The 23,698-nt window shown below is 54.2% G+C and overlaps 3 protein-coding genes across 9 annotated transcripts; 1 reads left to right on the top strand and 2 right to left on the bottom strand.

Moving 5' to 3' along the window:
- Positions 1-2,561: 2,561 nt before the first annotated feature.
- On the bottom strand, positions 2,562-10,301 carry LOC148649541 (sialin). Of its 3 annotated transcripts, XM_088602350.1 has the most exons (11): positions 10,134-10,300; positions 9,499-9,722; positions 8,790-9,004; positions 7,742-7,975; positions 7,417-7,591; positions 6,788-6,906; positions 5,262-5,423; positions 5,036-5,168; positions 3,785-3,932; positions 3,569-3,659; positions 2,562-3,429 (listed from the first exon to the last, which is right to left on the bottom strand). In XM_088602350.1, exons 2-11 carry the CDS (start codon positions 9,584-9,586, stop codon positions 3,271-3,273), a joined length of 1,524 nt encoding a protein of 507 aa, XP_088458476.1. In that variant the 5' UTR covers positions 9,587-9,722; positions 10,134-10,300; the 3' UTR covers positions 2,562-3,270. The 3 variants fall into 3 exon arrangements, 2 of the variants coding, with proteins under 2 accessions (XP_088458476.1, XP_088458477.1); XM_088602351.1 differs by lacking the exon at positions 8,790-9,004 and having other exon boundaries at positions 10,134-10,301; XR_015925862.1 differs by lacking the exon at positions 3,785-3,932 and having other exon boundaries at positions 3,203-3,429.
- A 42-nt stretch (positions 10,302-10,343) lies between these two features.
- Positions 10,344-13,568, top strand: ppt1 (palmitoyl-protein thioesterase 1 (ceroid-lipofuscinosis, neuronal 1, infantile)). 5 transcript variants are annotated; one of them, XM_088602357.1, is made up of 11 exons: positions 10,344-10,750; positions 11,241-11,350; positions 11,441-11,568; positions 11,681-11,751; positions 11,828-11,930; positions 12,005-12,095; positions 12,235-12,333; positions 12,444-12,515; positions 12,595-12,722; positions 12,763-12,797; positions 12,854-13,568. In XM_088602357.1, exons 1-9 carry the CDS (start codon positions 10,633-10,635, stop codon positions 12,715-12,717), a joined length of 915 nt encoding a protein of 304 aa, XP_088458483.1. In that variant the 5' UTR covers positions 10,344-10,632; the 3' UTR covers positions 12,718-12,722; positions 12,763-12,797; positions 12,854-13,568. The 5 variants fall into 5 exon arrangements, with proteins under 5 accessions (XP_088458483.1, XP_088458484.1, XP_088458482.1 ...); XM_088602358.1 differs by lacking the exon at positions 12,763-12,797 and having other exon boundaries at positions 12,844-13,568; XM_088602356.1 differs by lacking the exon at positions 12,763-12,797 and having other exon boundaries at positions 12,812-13,568.
- Positions 13,234-20,149, bottom strand: cap1 (CAP, adenylate cyclase-associated protein 1 (yeast)). The gene is made up of 13 exons (XM_088602352.1): positions 19,993-20,149; positions 17,106-17,217; positions 16,843-16,940; positions 16,680-16,757; positions 16,429-16,572; positions 16,088-16,173; positions 15,796-15,901; positions 15,523-15,700; positions 15,233-15,429; positions 15,033-15,156; positions 14,777-14,859; positions 14,428-14,571; positions 13,234-14,305 (listed from the first exon to the last, which is right to left on the bottom strand). The coding sequence occupies exons 2-13, from the start codon at positions 17,212-17,214 to the stop codon at positions 14,222-14,224; spliced, it is 1,431 nt and encodes a 476-aa protein (XP_088458478.1). The 5' UTR covers positions 17,215-17,217; positions 19,993-20,149; the 3' UTR covers positions 13,234-14,221.
- Positions 20,150-23,698: the final 3,549 nt, after the last annotated feature.

Below are 23,698 nucleotides of genomic sequence, written 5' to 3'. Positions count from 1 at the left end.
CTTGTGAATGTGATTTATTGAGCGAGACTCAATAAATCACATTCACAAGGGGTGTGTGCTTAGTCCATTGCTCTACTCCCTCTATACCCACGACTGTAAGGCCAAACACAACACCAACTCCATCATCAAGTTTGCCGATGACACCACAGTTGTAGGTCTGATCACAGACAATGATGAGAGGGCCTACAGGGAGGAGGTCAATCTCCTTACAACATGGTGTGATGACAACAACCTCACCCTCAACGTCAGCAAAACCAACGAGCTGATCGTTGATTTCAGGAAACTGCAAACCGGACATGCCCCTATCCACATCAACGGGACTGAAGTGGAAAGGGTCAGTAACTTTAAATTCCTTGGTGTCCATATCACCGAGGACCTCACATGGTCTCTCAACACCACCTGTCTGATCAAAAAAGCGGAACAGCGCCTGTACTTCCTAAGACGGTTGAAGAAGGCTAAGATATGTCCCCAGATCCTCACTACCTTTTACAGATGCACTACAGAAAGCACACTGACAGGTTGCATCACAGTGTGGTATGGCAACTGCAGTGCTGCTGACCGCAAAGCCCTACAGCGGGTGGTGAAAACTGCCCAGTCCATCACTGGGGTTGCCCTCCCATCTATACAGGACATTTATGACAGACGGTGCTTGAGCAAAGCTCTAAGCATCATCAAAGACCCCACACACCCCAGCTACAGACTTTATGATCTGCTACCATCTGGAAAATGGTACCGGAGCATTCAGGCCCGGACTACCAGACTCGGAGACAGTTTTTACTATCAAACTATTAAACTCCCAGGCTCTCTCACTCTCACCTCACCTCTCACCTATGATCTGAACCTCACAGTGCCTTCTTCCTTTCTTTCTTTCTTACCAAAACCCAAACACACATTGAAAATCTACCTCTACCATACATGTCAAAAGCTCACTCCCCGTAATTTCTATCCCTTTATTTTATTCTGTTGATGCATATTTTTGCACATAACCTGTTACCTTTTTGTTTATTTGCACATCGTCTGTTGTTGTTTTTTGCACACTGCCTGTTGTCTCTGTCTTTCTTTTGCTATACAATTGTATTGTTGTTGTTTTTTTTCTCTTTGTACTACTTATCTCCGAGAGCTAGCTAAATAGCATTTCGTTATACCATATACCATGTATATGAGTGTAATGACAATAAACTTGAACTTGAACTTGAACTTCAGGCTCTGTCACTGGCAGCTCTGCGACTGCTTTGCTCCTCAGAGCTTGCTTGCCCCCAGCAGGTGCAGATGGAGTCTTGTCCACTTTTCTTGTGTCCGGCGCAAAGCCAGCAGTGTCTCAGGGCTGAGGGGTGGAGCAGCTCTGCCTGCAGTGACCTCAGACACATTGGGCAGTGGGTTAGACTCCCCTGGTATTCCCTGAATCCTGCTCCTCCAGCCTGGTCTTCCTGAGGAGCCCCAGAGAGCTGTGCAGCAGCAGGTACAGATGAGCGGGGCTTAAAAGTCAGGATATTTTGAGAAAACAATTTGCCAGAAACTAATAAATTCAGTCTGGGAACTGGCCTCAGCAGGAGCATGTCCCAGTGTGGGTCTGTGTGCCCGAGGCTGCATCCTACAGCCTCTCCCGAAATTCCAGTTTTAGAGATACAAGAGACCTCAGCTGACAAGACAAACAGGTTTGCTGAGACCAAAGAGTCTGAGCTGTAGAATAATGCTGTACAGCAGAAGGGCCCAAGCTACAGAGCTAACACAAGTACACAGCACAGAAACTAGTGCAAATACAGCTCAACCCAGGACAGCTGGTTGGACTGTGACAGAGTGAAGGAGAAGAGAGGAGAGGAATAGTAAGTCACAACAGCACAGAGGACACAGGAAACAAGTGTGAAGAGTTAAAGGCTGTAATACAGAGACAATCAAGTCACAGAAGAACAACAGAAGTTCCCAGGAACCAACACACATTGTGCATGAAGGAGTTCAGGTGGGGAGCTGCGTCAGTATGCGTAGGCTGCAGAGGAACAAGTAAAGGTTAATTCCTGCTGAGAAGAGAAGAAAAGAAACAATGTTTTGGCTGTGGAGCGAGAGAGGAATTCACGAGAGGATTATACTTCCCTCTCGAAGAAGCCGAAGAAGACTCCACAGCCGAAACGTTGTTTCTTTTCTTCTCTTTTCAGCAGGAATAAACCTTCACTTGTTCCCTTGGACAGAAAATAGCAACAGTGCTGCAGTGCCCTTTAGTGCCACAAGCCATCCAGGAGCCCGGCTGGCGTCTGAGAGACTTAGAGAGCTCAGCCTCAGGAGCTCGGCCTCCAGACCAGCCAGGACAGACAGGACTCCGCACCTCGAACCCGCGTCTCCCAGGCTCGACACCCCCAGCCTGTCTGGACAGTGTCTGTGGCTGTGAGGGTTAAAGTGCCTTTTCAGAATGTTTTTTAAAAAGTTCTTTAGATAAATGTTTGAAGTGCAAATTCTGAATATCTTTATATAATAATTAAAATAATCTGTAAACTAATCTCCCTAATAAAAACACCCACCCCACTGAAACTAAACTCCATTGCACCAGTAGTGAGGAACATGACTCTCTCTCAATAGAAATTCAAAGAGCTTTACTGGCATGACCAGTTAATTACAGTGCTAATTAATAAACACAAAATCATCCCCTCCCAGTATCTCCAGACAGGCTCTGTGTGCTCTTCGATCTCTGACTAGCAATGTTCCCCTGACGTCTTCACTTCACTGAAGCAGAAAACTTATAAAATCTGCATCTTGAACTTCATTTCCGCGTTGCTGACACCTGGAGAAGGCCTTTGGATCTCTGGTATAGCGAGACTGGGAGGACCTTGCCTGCCCTATAGGAGGCGCTGTACCGCAAGAGGACAGTGCGTTTATCACAGTAATAATTCTGCAAAGGTTTCCCACAGGTTCGTGTAAATGACCACCAGCTCTCCCTCACTGCAGTTCAGCACTGTAGGGACAAGCACTATCTAACTACACGGGTAAATCAGAATGAAAAATTCATTGAGGTGATTTTAAAGTTGCAATTATTTTAAAAAGAGGCCTGATTAAGACCCGTTTCCAGAGCTGCTGTGTCCATGGGCTAAAGGCAGACGCTTCCCTGCTCAGACAGGGAGTCTGGTTGTCCGGCTGACCAGGGAGAAGGAGGTCCAGGTCTTGATAAGTTATAATATGTCAGACAGAACTAGAAGCAGAGCGATACAGTGTGTGTGGAGTCACAGCCAAGTGCTGGATTCAAACTCGAGGACCCTGCTTCCCCTCCCGCCAGCCTGGGGCCCTTCAGTCTTGCTCCGCGGGCGAGCCTCCTGGTGTCTGTCCGCGTGTGTCCAGCGCCCACTTCTGAATCTTCCCGCTGCCGAACGCCGAGAAGATCAGAGCTCCTGCAGCGTTGATCGCGGCCGAGAGGTAGAACACTTCTCTCCAGCCCGCGAGTGAACGCTGAGAGAGGGGGAGGGAGAGAGGGACTTCAGCCTCACGCAGGGCATCGAGGGCCAGCGTGAGGTCAGCGTGATTCAGTGTGAGGTCAGCGTGATTCAGCGTGAGGTCAGCGTGAGGTCAGCGAGAGGACACTGGTTACCTCTGTAGTCAGATACCCCACCACAATGGGTGCCACGATCCCAGGAATTGTCCCAAAGGTGTTTGTTATTCCTAACAACACTCCTGCATATCTGAGAGAAAAACAAAATTATTTTTTAATTTTTATCAAAGATTTTGATCTTTGGAGCCAAAGGTTTCCATGGTCAAAGCTGGAAAAGGGAGGGAGAGACGGGGTGCTGGGGGGAGCAGAGCAGACCGAGGTGCGATGTCGATCTGGTTGATGTAGACTCCGGCTGAGCTGCTCCCTCCCAGGCTGGAGGACAAGGTGAGGAAGATCACTGCCGCCATGCTGTTACAGCCGATAAACCCCACAGCCACAAGGAACACCGCCGGCAGCAACATCCCTGAGGAGAGAGCAGGGTTCACACACTACAGAGAGAGAGGGGCAGAGTGGCAGAGTGGCTCAGGATCTGCGCCTGTGGCTGGAAGGTTGCCGGTTCAAATCCCGCGGCCGGCAGAGGAATCCTACTCCGTTGGGCCCCTGAGCAAGGCCCTTCACCCCAGCTGCTCCACGGGCACCGTATAAATAGCTGACCTGCGCTCTGACCCCCAGCTTCTCTCTCTGTCTGTGTGTCTCATGGAGAGCAAGCTGGGGTATGTGAAAAGACAGATTCCTCATACAAGAAAATGTAAACAGCCAATAAAGTGATCTGCAGTGTGAGTGTGCACTAATACTGACAGAGAGAGAGGAGTTTAAACCCAGTGCAATACAATGGAAATGAGGGACAGAGGAATGGGAGAAAGAAGACAGAAGAGGAGCTGAAGGTAGAGAGAGACACAGAATGACCACAGCCTGGCCATAGAAACTGGACACAGGTAGACCTGGCTGCCCAGAGAGGACAGGCTCAGTGACCACAGCCTGGCCAGAGAGACTGGACACAGGCAGACCTGGCTGTCCAGAGAAGACAGGCTGTGCTCCCACTGCCAGCGGGGAGAAATTGAGACAGACACTGTGACAGATATTCTGGGATTAGAGAAACATTCTTCCCTAAATTCAGGAATCTAATCCCAGAGTTCCCACACCTTCCAGAATCACAAGGAATCCCAATCCTACTGGGAGAGGGAGGAGGGAACTCAGCTGAACTGTCAGCCCAATATGTGATCTCCTGTCACAGCCTGAGGAAAAGTGAGTCTGTCTCTTAATAAAAACAGTGTCTGTATTGTAAATGTCAGTAGATGTTGTGTTCATTGTATGTGCTTTGGCAACACGGAAATTCATTGGTCTTGCCAGTACAGCTTCTTGAATTGAAATGACGCCCACATTACAGCTGTGTAAAGCTGACATCTGGTGGACACAACTGGTATCACACAAGCAGCGCTTTAGCATTTAGGCAGTTTCACAGTAAAAAGGATCTCTAACCCCTAACCCAAACCACTTCTCGCCTTCCGTCTCCCCCGGCCTGGGGGGAAGGGGGGTGAGATGGACTTCCTCTGCCCCTGCTCCTACCTGTCAGGGTGAAGATCTTGCGCACAGCAGTGGTGCTCAGCAGCGCCCTCTCCAGGAGGCAGTCAGCCAGCACCCCGGACAGCACCGCCGACAGCCAGGCGCCCAGGTAGGGCAGAGCGGACAGGAACCCGTTCTGCCCAGAGAGAGGGAGAGACGCAGTGACTCCCCGACACTGACCCCCTGACCCCGGCTGCCAGCCCCACTGCGCGGCCGCGCCCTGCCTCACCTCCCCGATGTTGAAGCGCAGGATGGTGTCCATGTAGGTGGGCAGGGAGGTCAGCAGGGTGTAGTAGGACCAGTTGGCACAGATCTGGGCGACGATGATGGACCACAGGGGCAGGGAGAGCAGCATGGGCACCAGGGGCACTGACCAGCCGTGGGACCCACCCTGAGAGAGCGACAAGGGGGAGGGGGTGAGCCCACAGAGTGACAGACTGGCGAGTGACAGACTGGCGCAGAGCTAGTGGATACAGAGAGAGAGAGAGAGAGAGAGAGAGAGAGAGAGAGAGAGACAACAAGAATCTGGCTCCAAATATTTGAAAGTGTAATCCAACCCATTGCCCTATACGGCAGTGAAGTTTGGGGTCCCCTCACAGACCAGGATTACACCCAATGGGACAAACACCCCACAGAAACTCTGCACATGGAGATCTGTAGAATCATCCTCCGTGTGCAGAGAAAAACTCCTAACAACGGGTGCAGGGCCGAATTAGGCCAGTACCCACTATTGATAAACATACAGAAAAGAATATTAAAGTATTGGCTACACCTAAAAAACAGTGACCAAAATTCCTACCACCACAAAGCCCTGCTCAGCCAAGAGCTGAGCCCAAAACAGAGCCCCCTGAGCCAGCTGGTCCTGAGGCTCACCGACCTGAGCCACACCAACACTAACCAGCCTCAGGACAGCACTGCTAGAGCACCACAACCCAGACTCAACCACATCACAGCACAGATCAAACAGCAATATCTCACACACTGGGACACACACACACAAACACAACATAAACTGGAATGCTACAGAACCTTAAACAGACAATACACACTAGCTGAATATTTGACCAAAATAAAAAATAACAAACAGAAACAGACCCTGACGAAGTACAGGCTCAGTGACCACAACCTGGCCATAGAAACTGGGCGACACAGGCAGACCTGGCTGCCCAGAGAGGACAGGCTGTGCTCCCACTGCCAGCAGGGAGAAATAGAGACAGAGGTGCACTTCCTACTGCACTGTGACAGATACTCTGGGATTAGAGAAACATTCTTCCCGAAATTCAGAAATCTAATCCCAGAGTTCCCACACCTGCCAAAACCACAACAGGTCCCAATCCTACTGGGAGAGGGAGGAGGGAACTCAGTTGATCTGGCAGCCCAGTATGTGATCTCCTGTCACAGCCTGAGGAACAGTGAGTCCGTCTCCCAATAATGCTCCAGCCGCCTACAGTATGTCAATATTATATAATATGTCTTTGTTGTAAATGTCTGTAACATGTCTGTAGATTTTATTTTACTTCTATTTTTTGTTTTGTTCTATGTTAATTTTATTATTTTTATTTGCTTTTGCAACACTGATTGTACCTATCGGTCATGCTAATAAAGCACCTTGAATTGAATTGAATTGAGAGAGAGAGAGAGAGAGAGAGAGAGAGAGAGAGAGAGAGAGAGAGAGAGAGAGAGAGAGAGAGAGAGAGAAACTGGGGGGTCAGAACAGACAGACTCAGAAGAGACAGACACAGCCAGAGTAGTGACCTCTGTGCCGATGGTTCGAGTGATGTAATCCCTTTCCTGCTCGCTGATTCGCCGGTGAGACCGAGGGTCATCCGATACCAAGAGGAACCAGAACACGGCCCACAGACAGCCGGCGCCACCTGGAGGGGGAGCACAGGTTGACATAGAGACCACAAATGGGCTCATGCAGTGTCAAGAGTGTCAGTGTGAGTTGCAATGGCTCATGGGTTGGGGGTCAAGGGTCAGCTCCAGTGTGGTGACTGCCACACCTGAGGCCCCAGCATGTAACCCAGAGCCAGCACTTCGCCAGATCAGGAGCGTGCGTTTCAGGATCTGCCACTGTCAGCTTGCGGAACCGCTCTCTGCTCCTAAGATGTGCAGGTGTCGCCTGGTCGGTCCCTAAAACCAGTCCTTCACAGAGGTATTAGTTCCCAAAAGGTCTTCAGCTCCTCTTCTCCCCAGAGGAACAATTCATCTGCCCTCTGTTCTCCGAATTCTCCACTTCTCTTCCTTCCCAATATAAACATCACTGCCTGGCAGGGACAGGGACAGTACCACTACCAGGGACAGGGACAGTACCAGTACCAAGGACAGAAACAGGGTCAGGATCAGTACTAGTACCAGTACCAGGGTCAGTGTGTACTCCTCACCAAAGCAGTAGAAGACAGCTGGCCAGCCCAGAGTGTGACAGATGAAGCCGGTCAGGGGCAGAGCTACAAAGGCACCAAAATTGGACCCGGCGCCAGAGAAGGAAATGAGCCGCGACCTCTCCAGGGGGGGTGCCCAGCAGGCCCACATCGCCATCATGGCAGGGAAAGTCACGCCCTGCGGACAGGGAGACGGCACGTCACTACAGAGAGCCAGCCACTGGACAGGACCGGTCAGTGTCCCGACAGGACTGCTGGACCCACACAGAGACTCCTGCCCCCTCTCTTCTCCTTGATACCCCCCTATCTCTTCTCCCTCACCCCTCACCTCTCCAAAGCCCTCCATCGCTCGCAGTGCAAACAGCCAGGGGACCCCCATCTGGGCAGCAAGAGGGGTGAGGAGGGTGAGGACAGCAGTGCCCAGCACGCCCCCTCCCAGGAACCAGCGACCCCCCAGGTGGCCAGACAGGTAACCCCCAGGGATCTGGGTCAGGATGTAGCCAATGAAGAAAGCGCCCAGCAGCAGCCCCTGAGTGGCAGAGTCCCAGAGGAACCGAGGCACCTGGGAGAGAGGAGGAGGAGTACATGAGAGATAGTGTACAGGCCTGAGAGAGGAGGAGGAGTACATGAGAGATAGTGTACAGGCCTGAGAGAGGAGGAGGAGAACATGAGAGATACTGTACAGGCCTGAGAGAGAGAGGAGAGAGCGATCCACACACTCACTGAGAGAGGAGAGAGATCCATACACTGAGAGAGACCCACACACTGAGAGAGGAGAGAGGAGAGAGACCCACACACTGAGAGAGGAGAGAGACCCACACACTGAGAGAGGAGAGAGGAGAGAGACCCACACACTGAGAGAGGAGAGAGACCCACACACTGAGAGAGGAGAGAGACCCACACACTGAGAGAGGAGAGAGACCCACACACTGAGAGAGGAGAGAGACCCACACACTGAGAGAGGAGAGAGACCCACACACTGAGAGAGGAGAGAGACCCACACACTGAGAGAGGAGAGAGGAGAGAGACCCACACACTGAGAGAGGAGAGAGGAGAGAGACCCACACACTGAGAGAGGAGAGAGGAGAGAGACCCACACACTGAGAGAGGAGAGAGGAGAGAGACCCACACACTGAGAGAGGAGAGAGACCCACACACTGAGAGAGGAGAGAGACCCACACACTGAGAGAGGAGAGAGACCCACACACTGAGAGAGACCCACACACTGAGAGAGGAGAGAGACCCACACACTGAGAGAGGAGAGAGACCCACACACTGAGAGAGGAGAGAGACCCACACACTGAGAGAGGAGAGAGACCCACACACTGAGAGAGGAGAGAGACCCACACACTGAGAGAGGAGAGAGACCCACACACCGCTGGCAGCTCCTCTGAGCCGCTGCTGTTGGCGTCTCCGGAAGGCGCAGGACACGCCTCTCTGGAAGACTGGTTGTTGCTTGGTGGGACAGTGGACACGTTGACCATGGCCACCATGGCGACGCTGAGATTGACGCGCAGCGCATAAACCACGGCGAAGCCCAGGAACATCAGGGTGGCCAGGCCCCAGCGCGCGGAGCAGCAGGCAGGGGGCGCTACAACGCACACAGTAGAGCAATGAGCACTGAACACATCCTGGGTGTGTTGGCATGTGCTCTGAACACACACTAACACTCAGGAAGACCACTCTACTGCAGACCCCCACACAGTGTGACAACGTACATATTACTCAGCAGACTGTCCCAGGGGGAAATGTGCTTTGCAGGCAGGTAAAGGACACAACACATTTAACACAACAGGAGCCCACTCACAGATACGTACTGTATATGTAAATGACGTCAATTATACAGTCAGCTTTTGAAACTGGGCAGGTTAGTAGGAATGGGGAATACAAGACGACTGATCTGAATCTCGGCAGTCTAAACACGCCCAGATGGGAGGTCAGATTCACTGTGTACGGGGTGGACATGGAGCGGATGAGCTGTGGTCATGGTGGGGTCACTGCGAGGTCACAGTGCGGTCATGGCGGGGTCATGACCCCGTGCCCACAGAGCCAACACGGACAGCACCCGTCCCCTAGTCCACGTACCAGGCTCCGCCGGCTCGCCATCCAGGAGGGGCGTGGCCTCCTCATCGCAGCTGTTGCAGTTCACAGAGCCGCGGGAGACCAGCGCCATGGCGACCAGCAAGGCGGGGTCAGGGGTCCCGGCGGGGCGCTGGACTCATCGTCTGCAGGCCTCCCGCCAAATGGCTCCAGTCAGAGCCGGACAGTCTGCCACAGTCCAGCTGTTAACACTGGGAACCAGAGCTCTCCTGGGGAACAATAAGGGAACAAACATCTCCGGAACAGATCTCGAGAACCGGATTATCACCTCCATCCTGCAGCCTGGCAGCTCTACAACCTGGCGAGGATCTGGCCTGGTGACAGCCACAGGCAGAGCACTGAGCTCCACCGACTCCCACCCCACCGAAAGAGCAAAAGCAGAACCATCTCATCTGAAAGATTCTCGGCTCTGGTCCTCACAGCACAGTCACACACACACACACACACACACACACACACACACACACACACACACACACACACAACGGAGCCGTGAGAAAGCGCGTACAGACCGAGTGAGGAAGGAGACAGAAGTCTCCCACTAATTCACAAGCTGCACACGGTCACATCGGCCCTGCTCCCCGCCGGGACATCCGCACGGCTCGGCGCTCGAGTCTTACCTAAGACAGGCGGGAGGGTGAGGGGGTATCCGGTCCGGACTCTCTGATCAATACTTCAGTACCCCAAAAACACAGCCCCATCACTCCCAGCTGATCAACTCCCTGCCGGTCCGAGTTCTGCGGTTTGGACGAAGAGATCGGCGGTCACATGACCTGCCAAAGTCCCCGGTCACATGACCTGCCAAAGTCTCCGGTCACATGACTGGAAAGGGGTGAGGCTTCTGGTCCAAGCACACGTGACAAGGAAGCGGACCCATAATAAGAGGAAATATTACACAGAAAACAGAACTGCGAACTGCTTTTAAGGGAAGTGTTATCTAAAATTGATACGTGATACTGCAGAGCACTGATTGCGCAACATAATTTATTGAAGAGAGCGGTCTGGGCAAAGACGCGCCAGTGTGCTACTCCGTCCTCGTCACGCGCACCGCTCTTCCGTGTTTTGGTGGACTTCCGCGGAGTCTAGTCCTCGCTCTTGCCGGACGGGCCCTGCATCACCATGGCAACCTCGCCTCTCCTCCGCCTGCTCTTCGGAACCGGACCGCTGCTCGCTGCCCTGCTCGGCTTGGCTCGGGGCTCCAACGCCACGGTCCCGCTGGTGCTGTGGCACGGCATGGGTGAGAGCTGTACCGCCGGTGTCCTGGGGATGATGACGGGGATGAGAATGAGGACGTTAAGTGTCGAGTTCCTGGAAAGCGCAGGAGCAGTGAAGAAAAGCTGTAGACGTCGTGCCGCCAAAACCGGCCCAGGAAGGTTTTCTAGACTCCTGGTTGCCACCGGCTGCACTAACTGAAACAGCCGCTCGCTTCCTGTTTCTGTCGCTAGTGCTCTCAGTAATAAGGGGCCCGCTGAGACCAATACAGGGATGCCAGTGCCGTCACCTCAGCTGGGTACTAGGCCGTGTGTAGCCCCGCAGTAATCCGGGGGTGACGGTGTCCCTGGAGCGGCTCAAGAGCGGGGCATCTGCGTGTCGACTCCACTGTAACAGCAGTGTGGCCACATACCCAGTCCCAGCATTATTAGAAACCTGCAGTTACTGTAATAACATCGTAATGAAGCACTGCAACACTCCAGCAGTGCCACAGCCTCACCCTGCTGTCTCCCCAGGGGACAGCTGCTGTAACCCCCTCAGCATGGGTGCGATAAAGAAAATGGTGGAAGTGAAGATCCCAGGGATGTATGTCCTATCGCTGGAGATCGGAGACAGCATTGTCCAGGTAATCCCTGAGGATCCACCCCTCTCCTTGTGCTACTGCTCTTCTCTCCCAGTCTCCCTGTGCTAATTCTCTCTCTCTCCCTCTGTCCAGGACACAGAGAACAGCTTTTTCATGGATGTCAATGCGCAGGTCTCCCTGGTGTGTGCCCAGCTGTCCCGGGACCCCCAGCTAAAGGGGGGCTACAATGCCATGGGTTTCTCGCAGGGGGGTCAATTCCTGTGAGTGAGGGGGGCTGTGGAATCAGGCTGAGCCTGGGGATGAGCGTGGGGTTCAGGGGGATGAGCGTGGCGTTCAGGGGTCCTGAAATCTCTTCCCTCCCTCTCCCTGCAGGAGAGCTGTGGCCCAGCGATGTCCCTCCCCACCAATGAGGAACCTCATCTCAGTGGGGGGTCAGCACCAAGGTAAGAGCACCCCGAGGCCCACAGCACAGCCGCCCCGGCCCGACTCGGCCCGTCTCACCCCTCCTCTCCCCGGCAGGAGTGTACGGCCTCCCTCGCTGCCCGGGAGAGAGCTCTCACATCTGCGACTGGATCCGCAAGATGCTGAACTCTGGCGCCTACACTCCCATCGTGCAGAACCAGTGAGTGTCTGCGGAACTGCCAGGCCCGTTTTCCTGTCTGGCTCAGGGGTGGTACTGACCCGTCTCTCTCTCAGTCTGGTCCAGGCGCAGTACTGGCACGACCCCCTGAACGAGGACCTGTACAAGACCCACAGCCTCTTCCTCGCTGACATCAACCAGGAGAGGGTCAGTCTGTCCGTCCCCCCACTGCTCCCCTCTCCCACACTGTATGGTGTATTAACCCCTCTCCCACAGTGTAGTAGCCCCTGTGCTTGCTGTAGTGCTCTGTTTCAATGCAGTGCTCATTAACCCCCGTTTCTCCCAGGTGGTGAATGAGACCTATAAGAAGAATCTCATGTCTCTGAACAAGTTGGTGATGGTGAAGTTCCTGAAAGACAGTATGGTGGATCCTGTGGACTCTGAGGTACAAACTGACAGACTTTACAGACCTCTCAGTGTCAGACACATGCAGACTGTATAATGACCCCTGTTGCTGTAGTCAGAGCAGTGTGCTTTTTAACCCCTCTCTTACAGTGGTTTGGGTTCTATAGCCCTGGTCAGGCCAAGGAGACACAGACTCTGCAGGAAAGTGCACTGTACACAGAGGTAAGCACCCTGCCTCACTCTCTGAGCTCCCGTCTCTCTCTCTCGCCCAGCATTCCTGACGCTCTCTCTCTCTCTGCAGGACCGACTGGGGCTGCAGCAGATGGACAAGGCAGGGAAGTTGGTGTTCCTATCCAGTGATGGAGACCACCTGCAGTTCACCGATGAGTGGTTCAACACAAACCTGCTGCCATACCTGCACTAGCACACCTGTACACAGTGCTCCCACCCCCCCCCCCCACACACACACCTGCACACACACTCTCCCCCCCCACACACACACACCTGTGCTAGCACACCTGCACACACACACACACCTGTGCTAGCACACCTGCACACACACTCTCCCCCCCCCACACACACACACACCTGCGCTAGCACATCCCCCACACACACTCCCCCCCCCCCACACACACACTTGCTGCCATACCTGCATTGACAAGGCTGCCCCCTCCTGGACTACTAACACACTGCAGACATGGCGGATTGGACACTCTAATCAACTAACTCTCCAATCAGGAAGGAGAACACAGGAGTCAAATGTGAATGAATGAACTGATTGTAGCTTAGGTTTGTATTTTTGTTCTAAACTTCAAATAAATTTTGATCAATGCCAGTCTCTTCACTGCCTCTTGTTTTGCTACTTCTGCAGTGGGAGGGCTTCAGGGTGGCGTCTGGGCAGACAGCTGGCGCAGGAATAACAGACAGGCCACACGGCGCAGCAACTCCAGGAACATTTTTATTGCGTCTCATTTTTTGAAAAATGTCATCATCCAGTACTGATGAATAAGATTAATATTATTGGATCATAGTGAAAGAAAACCCACACCGAGCTACAGAGGTTAGACAGACAGGCTGACCGGCAGAGCCCCAGAACCGACAGTTACGCCCTGCGGTTACACGAACCAGAGCGACACACCTGCCCAAAAGCAGTGCAGAGCGGCTCGCGGCGCGAGCGCTCGCGAACACGAAGCCCCAGAGGGAGGAGCGAGCTCTTCCCGGCTCCCATCCCTCTCCGACAGAACCGCAGCTCTGGAGCAACAAACAGGCGCAGAACAGAGACGACGAAAAAAAGATACAAAACAGGGAATGCTGGGAACTATCTGGAATGGAAACAAAGATTTTTTTTGTAATTTTGCTGCAATATTAATTGTGAAAATTAAGCTCCTACCTGCAGGATAACTATAACTTTACTAACCAGTCCTACTTCATAAACATTATTATTAGTTTTGATTGCTGTAAACAGATGCTCAGACAGAGTGAACTATATGGAAAGGTCTTGTACGCTTGGGGTGCCCTTGCATATTTCTGAAAGCCCCCCCACCAACAAGTCCATCACAGAGAAAGACAGAGACACACGCTGGGTAACCCTGGACAGAGCGGGGGCCCTGTACCCCCATGGACTGAGCAAACAGCCCAGCTGCCCAACCCCCTGTTTGGCAGGAATGGTTCAGCAAATTCAAAGAAAAATGTTGGCAAAACCGTTTAAAATAAAATTGAAAAAAACAGTGCGCTGGTGTCCCATTGGCCAATGTTAATACCCACACCAAAAGCAGAATGAAGCCCTCTCTGGGATTGGCTGGAGGAAGGCACAGCTGTAGCTCTGATTGGGCAATGGCAGGTCAACTCAGCTGCTCTGTGATTGGCTGATTGGTTGGGTGGGTGGCGGTTTTGGGGTGGGGGGAGGGAGATGCAGAAGAGGATGTCATCTACCCGGCAATCTCAGTTGCCGTGGTGACCAGCTTCTTGCCATCCCAAACCGTCTTAAACTGCTCCGGCACAGGCAGCTCCGTCTGCAGCATGAGGAGAGAGAGAAGCTGTGGAGTCTGTCCCTCGTGCAACACAGCACCCCGTCGCCCCTCGGACTCGCACAGACCCCCCGCCCCGCCCTCCCCACAGCCCCCCAGACACTCACGAAGTCGCCCCCACTCCCAGGCACCAGCACGTTCATCTCCGAGCTCTTGGCACTGACGATCTCGCACTGCAGAGACTGCTCACTCAGGTACACGTGGCACCCATCCGTCTTGTTGATGGAGACAGTGGGCACCTTGCCCATCACCTGCAGAGAGAGGTGTGTGTGAGAGAACAGGGGTGTACAGAGATAAGGTGTGTGTGAGTGCGTATGTATGTGCATGTGAACAGGGGTGTACAGAGAGACAGGGTGCACGCGTGCGTGTGAACAGGGGCGTACAGAGAGACAGGGTGCACGCGTGCGTGCGTGTGAACAGGGGTGTACAGAGAGGGGGTTCCGTCAGACAGGTCACCTGGATCTTCACATCTCTGGAGTTGATCACTTCCACGATCCCGACGACATCATCAAACACCAGGCCCAGTTTCTTACAGTTATCTGCACGAGACAGAACACACATCTCAACACCTAGTGTGCCCACAGGCAGCAGGTGCACACAGGTGAGACCCCTGCCTCAGCCCTCCTTACTGACAGCCTCAGGCCCCTGCCTCACCCCTCCTTACTGACAGCCTCAGGCCCCTGCCTCACCCTCCTGCCTCAGCTCTGCTCACCGACAGTGATGGAGTTGATCTTGCCCTTGACCTGCAGGGTGCTGTTGCTGCACTTGTAGGCGTACACCACCTGCTTGAGCTCGGTGTCGCTGATCACCAGGCCCTGCGCCCCATCCTGGTGCTCCTGCGCAGCGCGAGAGAGAGGGGTTACAGCAGGCCGAGGGCAGGGGCTCCAGAGCGGGCGGGGCAAAGCCTCTTACCACTCGCCACTTCTTGCCCTCGAGCTCCAGGACGGGGAGCTGTTTGCTCTGAGGGGCGGCGGCGGCAGCGGCGGCAGCACCGGAGGGCCGGATCTGGGGCGTGGAGAAGGGCTTGGGCCCGGTGCGGATCGGACCGCCCTGGGACTTCAGAGACGGGTTCTTGTGCGTCTTCTGGTGATCCGATACGTGCTTGAGGCCTGCGCGAGAGGCCAGAGGGTGAGCGTGAGGGCGGGGCTGCTGGGAGCGCTCGCCCCTGCAGGCCCAGCCCGGCCTGGCCCGGCAGAACTCACCCTTGGTGATGTCAGAGCCCTTGTTCAGCTGGGCGAAGAGGGCAGAGCGGGTGGCGTCCGAACTGCCCTGGCTGGACGGGGGCAGGTCCATTGGGGGGGGCGGGCCTGCGGGGGGCGGGGGAGGGGGGCCGCCAGCAGCCGGGGGCGAAGCAGCAGAGGAGGCCGAAGCCACAGGACCCTGAGAGAAAGGGAGGGGGACAGGGGGTCAGCAAATGTGCGCACAGACACACGCACACTCACGGCGCGGTGAGAGAGCCACGCGCGCACACTCACAGTTTTGCTCCAGCTCATGCCGGTGGTGTGATGCATCTTGATGTAAGCCTGCAGCTCTGTCCAGATGGAGAGGTAGGCCTTCACCCAGTCCACATGCTGCTTATCCCTGGACACAGGCAGACAGAGAGTGAGGGGATCCCAAGACATTCACACAGAGAGAGACACAGACAGCGCACACGCACACACCCTTGTCTTACACACAGGAAGGCTGCCAACATGGAGAGAGCCCACAGACACACACACAGGGCCTACAGCCGCTGGCAGACAGGCAAGCTGAGGGAAATAGACTGACTTGTCCTTGTAGTCCTTGAGGACGCGGTTGGTGTAGAACATGGCAGCATCTTGCATCTCCTTCACATAGGGGCCAGGTTTGGGGGCCTTGGGCAGAGACAGATAGACATGGGTCAGTGGAGCCGAGACAGATCGCAGGACAGCTCGAGACTCACGGAAGAAAGCCGTGTGCCTGCCCACCAGGAACAGAACCCAAGACCTCAAGACAGCCTCTGGGCTGTGAGGAATATTTCATATTGCCTGTAACCCACCTGACAACCCAGGCCACACCCCCTCTCACAGCAACCCAGCCCTTTGCCATGACAACGCAGCCATCCTCCCCGCCCACCCCGGCCCCCTCACCATGGCGACCCAGCCCAGGGCGGGCACGCTCTCGCTGACCGCGGACAGGTGGTTGAACAGCGGGCTGCTGCGATTCTTCTCTCGGAACGACTGGACCTGCTCGATCACACTGGACACGGGCTGCAGCAGCAAGGTCAGCGTGGCCTGGGGACAGGGGGCACAGAGGGTCACAGCTGTGCTGTCCGCTAGGGACCGACAGTGCTGGAACAACAAGCCGACAAGCTGTGATGGTGCAGAACGCTGTTACTCACGTCAGAGGGCTTCTGGCAGCGGGAGGCTATGACCAGGATCTGTCTCTGCGCAGCGAAAGCCTGCTTTATCATCTCCGCCTGGAGGAAGAGGAGAGGAGCGCTGTTAGGCCTCCAGCCATGACTCACAGAACCTCAGGCAGGTGACGACCACAGAGAGACTCACGTGTTTCTGGACATCGCCCCCTATCTGCTGGCTGAGGGAACAGTACTGAGCCACAGTGCCAGACACCAGGGCATCGAACTCCTGTACGAACTGCACGACTGGGGAGAGAGGGAGGCAAAGCAGGGTTCTTAAGACGAGCGCAAAACACAAAGACCAATCAGCACATCAAGACAGCTCATTCCAGATCTTCAAAACATCTGTCCCAGAACCCAGCAGTACAGCAACACGACGCAGACAGACACACCCCCCACACCCCACTGTACCTGCCCCGGCATCGCCGGCTCCTGGGCTGTCCCCCTGCGACCCCGCCACGGCCTCCAGGCGCCCCACGGCCACCTCCAGCCTCTGCACCAGACTCGCCAGCTCAGCCATTGCCTGCAGGGTGCAAACACACACGTGAGGCCGTTACACTGGCATGATGCACAGCACACTGGCCAAACTGGCACTGATACACTGCACAGCAACACACTGGCTCAGAGACACACAGCCATCAATCACTGCGGACAGACGGCTGTCGTGGGAAATGCACTATCAGACAGTCCCACCAGGGGGAGTCAAAGCACCAGGATTACAGACAGGTAGGACAGGGAGAGGAGGGAGGAGGGAGGAGGGAGGAGGGAGGAATCAGGCTGGGACTTGTCTGGGAGGAATGTGACTTATTAGAGTCTCAGGAGAAGGGAATCTCACACACTGAACGATGGGGTAACAGGACACCGCCCCCTCACTTGGGCAAACAGCCCCCCGTCCTCCCACTCCGTCAGGGTGTCAGCTGGTCAGGGCATTAAGATGGGATTGTCCAGTCCAGACTGATTACACTCCTGCTGGCGTCACACACAGAGCTTGTCTGATGAGAGTCGACAGCAGCTCGAGTCTACACGTCCCGATGTCCCTGCCTGCGACCCGAGACGGGGGGCTGCAGAGCCATGACGCACACAGGGGCAGGGAGACGGGTGAGACTCCCGGGGCTCAGCCGTCTGACCCACTCCAGCGCTGCTTAGTGTCTGCTGTGTCTGTGGACTCGGGCATGGAAAGCAACAGGAGCTGCTGGAGATTTCATGCTTGATGTTTTGAATGCATTTGTATAAGCAAATGGACAGAATCTCAGTATAGAACACAGATGCCATGCAGTCCCCTTCTGCTTCAGCAGACAGCTGGACATCGGGCTTCAGAGATCGCCCACATCTGGTCTGAAGCATCAGTATGATGCATGATGACTGCACATGAAGAAACAGCACAGTGCCTGTACACAGAGAGAGGCAGGAGAGGGGAGTGTGCCACTCTATCACATGGGCTGCTAGTTCTTAGGAGAAACTACCTTACTGAATGGGTAATATAAAATTACACACTCACCTCTTATTGTCTTCATTCGATTATTAATATACAGACATAATTCTGTTTTATTCAGAATCGTATTGTCTTTGGGCAGGCAGGAGTCTGGTTGTAAAAGTCAAGACTCTTGGCTGAAGTGGTAAGAAACTGTCCGTTATTTCACATTCTCGAAACAGTGTTGCTCAATGCGGCTCATTCGCTGACACACTGCACTGCAGACCCGACACAGGAAAGCAAGAGAGCCTGTGCCTCAACTGGACCCTCTGCTACAGTCAAGTTCTTACATCAGAGAACACAAGACGGGTCACAGGTAAGAGGGGCTTCTTCTTGTCATTAACTCTAGATAAATCATTTTGAATTTGTTTTCTGCTTCTACAGTGATTGATAAGCCACTTGTTTTGATATCAAGTGCAAACTTGACCAGAACCAACCGGCCATCAGGCCCAGGACAGCAGTGTATCTGAAGTGGTTCTGGTACCAGTGATTCTTCCTCCTCCTCTGCCACAGGGAAGCTGATGACTTCTCCCTTGGTGAACAACAGTCACCTTTTGTACTGAAACAGCCTTTTCTCTGTGAAACGTCTAGGCGACAGTAGAGAATCATGGAAAGAACGGCTTCAATCTGTTGAAAGCAGTGAGACCGGCCTGCAGGACTGGGTCCTGGGTCAGAACCGCCCATCCCGCAGGTTAATAAGGACTGACGAGGCGAATCAGAGGGAGCCCGACTCGAGAGGAGAGATGCAGTCAACTTCCTCCTTTCTGGGACCAGAATGCGAGAGAAACAGGAAGCTGGGTGAGCAGCCGGGGGACAGCCGGCCTGGTGTCACCTCTGACAGACTCGGGGTGACTGTCTGGGGTCCTCCTGTCCCCCCGACACCATCAGGGGGCCACCCTGGTCCTCCTGACACCCCACAAGGCCGTCTGGTGTGCACACTGACACCCCAAGACCCTCCTGCTGCTCTCTGGGCTGGGCTGGCGGTGTCAGGACTCGCCGTGCCCCCCGACCGACTCGGTTTCCCAGGGAAGAGCGCCCAGACTGCACTGGTCACGGCAGGAGCGCCGAGCAGCTCTCTCAGCACCGCAGGCTGGGTGACCTGGCTCAGGGACACGCTGGCACGGGACCGAGCCGGCCTCCCGCCCACAGGGAAGTGAATGTTGTGCTCTATCGGCTGGCTGCTGCCTGTGGAGTTTTATCTCCCCGACCGTCGTGCCTGAACACCGTGACCACTGCCCAGCACAGGCCGGCTGTCCCGCGAGCCCACGCAGGCAGCAGCCGCGGTGGAACTAGGCCAGCCGGCACTGCGCCCCACGCGTGACGTGCTCTCCCACAGCCCGTGCGCTGTCCGTCCTGAAGGATGGACTCCGGACGACCCGTTCTGGCAAAACACCCCGACCTCGCCAGAGGCCACGCCTGCAGACACCGGCCCGATTGCAGCTCTGTCTGAGCCGGAACCGGCCTGCGACAGCGCAGGACATGAACTGCGCAGACTAAAGCAGGGTTCCGCATCGGGACCGACACGCCCACTTGCACCCCGAACCCCGAACCCCGAACCCCACTCTGAGCGGGTTCTGGCGAAAACACCGACGGCTGCGGGCTGAGGTCCGGCAGCGCAGTAACGCAAACGGAGCTTGACTTCAGCGCAGTCTCGAGCGCCACCGAACCGCACCGCACCGGCCCGGCCCCGCTTCCTGTCCTCCGCGCACCGACCCTCGGCATCATCGCCAACAGCGCGATCGCTAATGCATCAACACCAGACACCCCTCCGCCACCGGACACCGCTCCCCACCCCACGCCACCGCCCGCCACGCAGACCCCGCTCACCTTATCGGTCTCCTCTCGCTGGGGGGTAAATCAGTCTCGCTGTTTTACAGAAGTCTCCTGTCGCTCCCTCACTCCTTCGGCGTCTCTCTTCCGGTCGGGAAACTCCCAGTAGGCACCGCGGCCGCCTTCCGCCCTGCGCCGCGCTACGCCGCTCTTGCCTTATAAGGAAGAGAGTCGCCGCTGTGTCTGGCTGCGTGCTCGCTGTGCGTGTTGGAACACTATGCAGGGCAGTTGTGCTGTATGTCTTCCCAAGCGCCTTCCAGCCCCCTCACTCTTACTGTGCTGTATGTGCAATCATGTCTGACACGGCTGCAGCACAACACATTACACAACACCTGGATTTGAATGTGAGTTTGCATGTTGCACTGCAGTGGGGGAGGGGTGGGGTGATAGTCACACCTGCAGGGCATTCCTGGAGAGGGGAGACTTGTCTCTGATACAGCAGACTGACCAGGGGAGACTTGTCTCTGATACAGCAGACTGACCAGGGGAGACCTGTCTCTGTCCAGCAGACTGACCAGGGGAGACTTGTCTCTGATACAGCAGACTGGCCAGGGGAGACTTGTCTCTGATACAGCAGACTGACCAGGGGAGACCTGTCTCTGTCCAGCTCAGACAGTGCTACAGAGGGAGTCCAGAGCCCCCCAGAACAAATTCCTCTTCCTTCAGATCGGCCTGCCTGATCCCGTCACAGCCTCGCCCTCAGTGAGCACATGGCTGCCGATTGTGCTGCTCTGTCCCGGACTCTGCTGTTGCCACGGTGGCCTCTCCTCTTCGCACAAGCTGAGCTATTGACCCAGCCCCAGATGCCTCAATATTAGAGCTGCTGGCTGCACTCCTGGGACAGGCTGGCCTGGGACTCCTCTCCCTCATTAAACACACATCTAGTTAGCCTGGCTCAGCTGCGCCCTCTCTCCTCCCCTGTCTGTCGGGGTCTGGAGGCGGCTGTGCTCTAACTTTAGGAGCCATGACTCAGCGTGGGAACGGCAGCACAGAGGGAGGGAGACTGTTTACCTCTACATCAACACCCTGATCACTGCCGTCTGTGCATCAGGAACAGTGATCCTGGGATCTCCGGGTAGATCCTAGCGATCTCCCCAGGTGCCTGTAGCAGAGACCTGTCCCATGAGAGGGAAGTGTGTTATACATTAGAAATACGAGACGGGTGGAACAGAGCCTGAGGCTATAGGAAAAATACCAGGAAATACTGAGACAAGTGCAGAACTGAAGTCAAGGGAAATGTGTTTAGATTGCAGCATGTTGAGACTTACTGTGAAATGCTTTGGTCACTAAATTACACACAGGATGTTGGTGCTCTGGAATCAGACTGAAGACTCGTAAGGGAAAGATTGCTTACAGTAAATGTCAACAGGAGCTGGACAGAAAGAACTGAAACGTGTTCTTCGCACACAGAGGCAGCTTGTGTAGCAGCTAGAGTCTCTCTGGGTCAGTGTCCACCAGCTCTGTCTGCCCGCTCTTCCTGGAACACTGCTCGGGCTCTCTCACATCCCCCGGGGATCCCTTATGAACGGCAGTGCTGACTTGGCATTTTCCTTCCCGATTAATTATCTGTTTGTTTCTTTCTGTTTTTTTCTTTGAGTGTGTGCAGCAAAGTGTCATGACTACAATCCTCAAAGCAACAGAAAGTGAAAGCTGTGCCAGTTTCTCAATATTTTTGCAGGGTATTTAGGACAGAAATCAGTTTTTCTTTACACAAAGGGTGGTGGGGGTCTGGAGCAGTTTCCCAGCTGAGCTGTTAAAGCTGCAACCCTGAGATTCCCCAAGAGGCGTCTGGACAGGATCCACAGATTCATACACTAGCAGCCAGCTAAGAGGAGGTTCGAATGGCTCGTCTGCAAGCTTTCTTGTACTCCATCATGTCGGAGAGGGAGAGTTATGTTTCCCGTTATTAATTACAGTTTCCCAGAGACAATTTTAATTTGATCTTTGCACCTGCTGGTTGCTCAGGGGACCTCTGTTTTTTAACAGTGCTGAAGTCTCTCTAGACCTGAACAACACCCAACAGCCCAGTCCTGTGTGCAGTCAGTCTGTTACCGTGTCTAAGGACTGTAAAACTGTACAGTGTGCAGTCAGTCTGGTACCGTGTCTCTGTACAGTTTTACAGTCCTGTGTGCAGTCTGTTACCGTGTCTCTGTACAGTTTTACAGTCCTGTGTGCAGTCTGTTACTGTGTCTCTGTACAGTTTTGCAGTCTGTTACTGTGTCTCTGTACAGTTATACAGTCCTGTGTGCAGTCTGTTACTGTGTCTCTGTACAGTTATACAGTCCTGTGTGCAGTCAGTCTGTTACTGTGTCTCTGTACAGTTTTACAGTCCTGTGTGCAGTCTGTTACTGTGTCTCTGTACAGTTATACAGTCCTGTGTGCAGTCAGTCTGTTACTGTGTCTCTGTACAGTTTTACAGTCCTGTGTGCAGTCTGTTACTGTGTCTCTGTACAGTTATACAGTCCTGTGTGCAGTCAGTCTGTTACTGTGTCTCTGTACAGTTTTACAGTCCTGTGTGCAGTCAGTCTGTTACTGTGTCTCTGTACAGTTTTACAGTCCTGTGTGCAGTCTGTTACTGTCTCTCTGTACAGTTTTACAGTCCAGTGTGCAGTCAGTCTGGTACCGTGTCTCTGTACAGTTTTACAGTCCAGTGTGCAGTCAGTTACCGTGTCTCTGTACAGTTTTACAGTCCTGTGTGCAGTCAGTCTGGTACCGTGTCTGTACAGTTTTACAGTCCAGTGTGCAGTCAGTCTGTTACTGTGTCTCTGTACAGTTTTACAGTCCAGTGTGCAGTCAGTCTGGTACCGTGTCTCTGTACAGTTTTACAGTCCAGTGTGCAGTCTGGTACCGTGTCTCTGTACAGTTTTACAGTCCAGTGTGCAGTCTGGTACCGTGTCTCTGTACAGTTTTACAGTCCTGTGTGCAGTCAGTCTGGTACCGTGTCTCTGTACAGTTTTACAGTCCAGTGTGCAGTCTGGTACCGTGTCTCTGTACAGTTTTACAGTCCAGTGTGCAGTCTGGTACCGTGTCTCTGTACAGTTTTACAGTCCTGTGTGCAGTCTGTTACTGTGTCTCTGTACAGTTTTACAGTCCAGTGTGCAGTCTGGTACCGTGTCTCTGTACAGTTTTACAGTCCAGTGTGCAGTCAGTCTGGTACCGTGTCTCTGTACAGTTTTACAGTCCAGTGTGCAGTCAGTCTGGTACCGTGTCTCTGTACAGTTTTACAAACCTGTGTGCAGTCTGTTACTGTCTCTCTGTACAGATCTGCTGTTTTGTGACAAAACTCTCATTATTCGCAGCTCTGGAATCAGTTCCGGCCCTCACCCTACCCGATCTCGCTGCCTTACTCAGCCAGCGCCCTGCTGAAACTAGACTTTGACTGGGCGTGGCTCCGCGCCTCTGTGCACGGTACAGCGGCTCCACCTGGCGGACAAGCTAGAAACTGCAATCATAGAAACTGCAGTAATTCAATTTCATTCATTTGTTCCTTCACAATGTAAAAATAATAATAATAATAATAATAATAATAATAATAATAATGGACGCCCTGACTGGACCGGCTCCCCTGCGGGGACAGGGCTTCAGCTCAGCCTTGCTGTCGAACCCTTCTCCGGGCCGGTCCCAGGGAGCTCACACACGCCCCTCACACTGGCACAGGCAGGCGAGCTACACCGGTCAAGCAATCAGCGGGAAAGTGAACGAA

The sequence above is a fragment of the Lepisosteus platostomus genome, chromosome 13 (genome assembly GCF_059453375.1).
Source record: "Lepisosteus platostomus isolate fLepPlt1 chromosome 13, fLepPlt1.hap1, whole genome shotgun sequence".
Taxonomy (NCBI): domain Eukaryota; kingdom Metazoa; phylum Chordata; class Actinopteri; order Semionotiformes; family Lepisosteidae; genus Lepisosteus; species Lepisosteus platostomus.
The sequence above is the reverse complement of the archived record's forward strand: the minus strand, read 5'-3'. Positions and strand labels throughout refer to the sequence as shown.

What these genes read in the sequence shown, in the direction of transcription:
- ppt1 (XM_088602358.1), top strand. Translation starts at nt 10,633, where the DNA reads ATGGCAACCTCGCCTCTCCTCCGCCTGCTCTTCGGAACCGGACCGCTG. An exon ending in TCGGAGACAGCATTGTCCAG is followed by an intron (nt 11,351 to 11,440) that starts GTAATCCCTGAG and finishes CCCTCTGTCCAG; the next exon opens with GACACAGAGAACAGCTTTTT. An exon ending in CTGACATCAACCAGGAGAGG is followed by an intron (nt 12,096 to 12,234) that starts GTCAGTCTGTCC and finishes CGTTTCTCCCAG; the next exon opens with GTGGTGAATGAGACCTATAA.
- LOC148649541 (XM_088602350.1), bottom strand. Translation starts at nt 9,586, where the DNA reads ATGGCGCTGGTCTCCCGCGGCTCTGTGAACTGCAACAGCTGCGATGAG. An exon ending in AGCTGTCTTCTACTGCTTTG is followed by an intron (nt 6,907 to 7,416) that starts GTGAGGAGTACA and finishes CTCCCCCTCCAG; the next exon opens with GTGGCGCCGGCTGTCTGTGG. An exon ending in CAGATCGACATCGCACCTCG is followed by an intron (nt 3,660 to 3,784) that starts GTCTGCTCTGCT and finishes TTTTTCTCTCAG; the next exon opens with ATATGCAGGAGTGTTGTTAG.
- cap1 (XM_088602352.1), bottom strand. Translation starts at nt 17,214, where the DNA reads ATGGCTGAGCTGGCGAGTCTGGTGCAGAGGCTGGAGGTGGCCGTGGGG. An exon ending in AGCCGGCGATGCCGGGGCAG is followed by an intron (nt 16,941 to 17,105) that starts GTACAGTGGGGT and finishes CTCTCTCCCCAG; the next exon opens with TCGTGCAGTTCGTACAGGAG. An exon ending in GCTGCCAGAAGCCCTCTGAC is followed by an intron (nt 16,573 to 16,679) that starts GTGAGTAACAGC and finishes CCCTGTCCCCAG; the next exon opens with GCCACGCTGACCTTGCTGCT.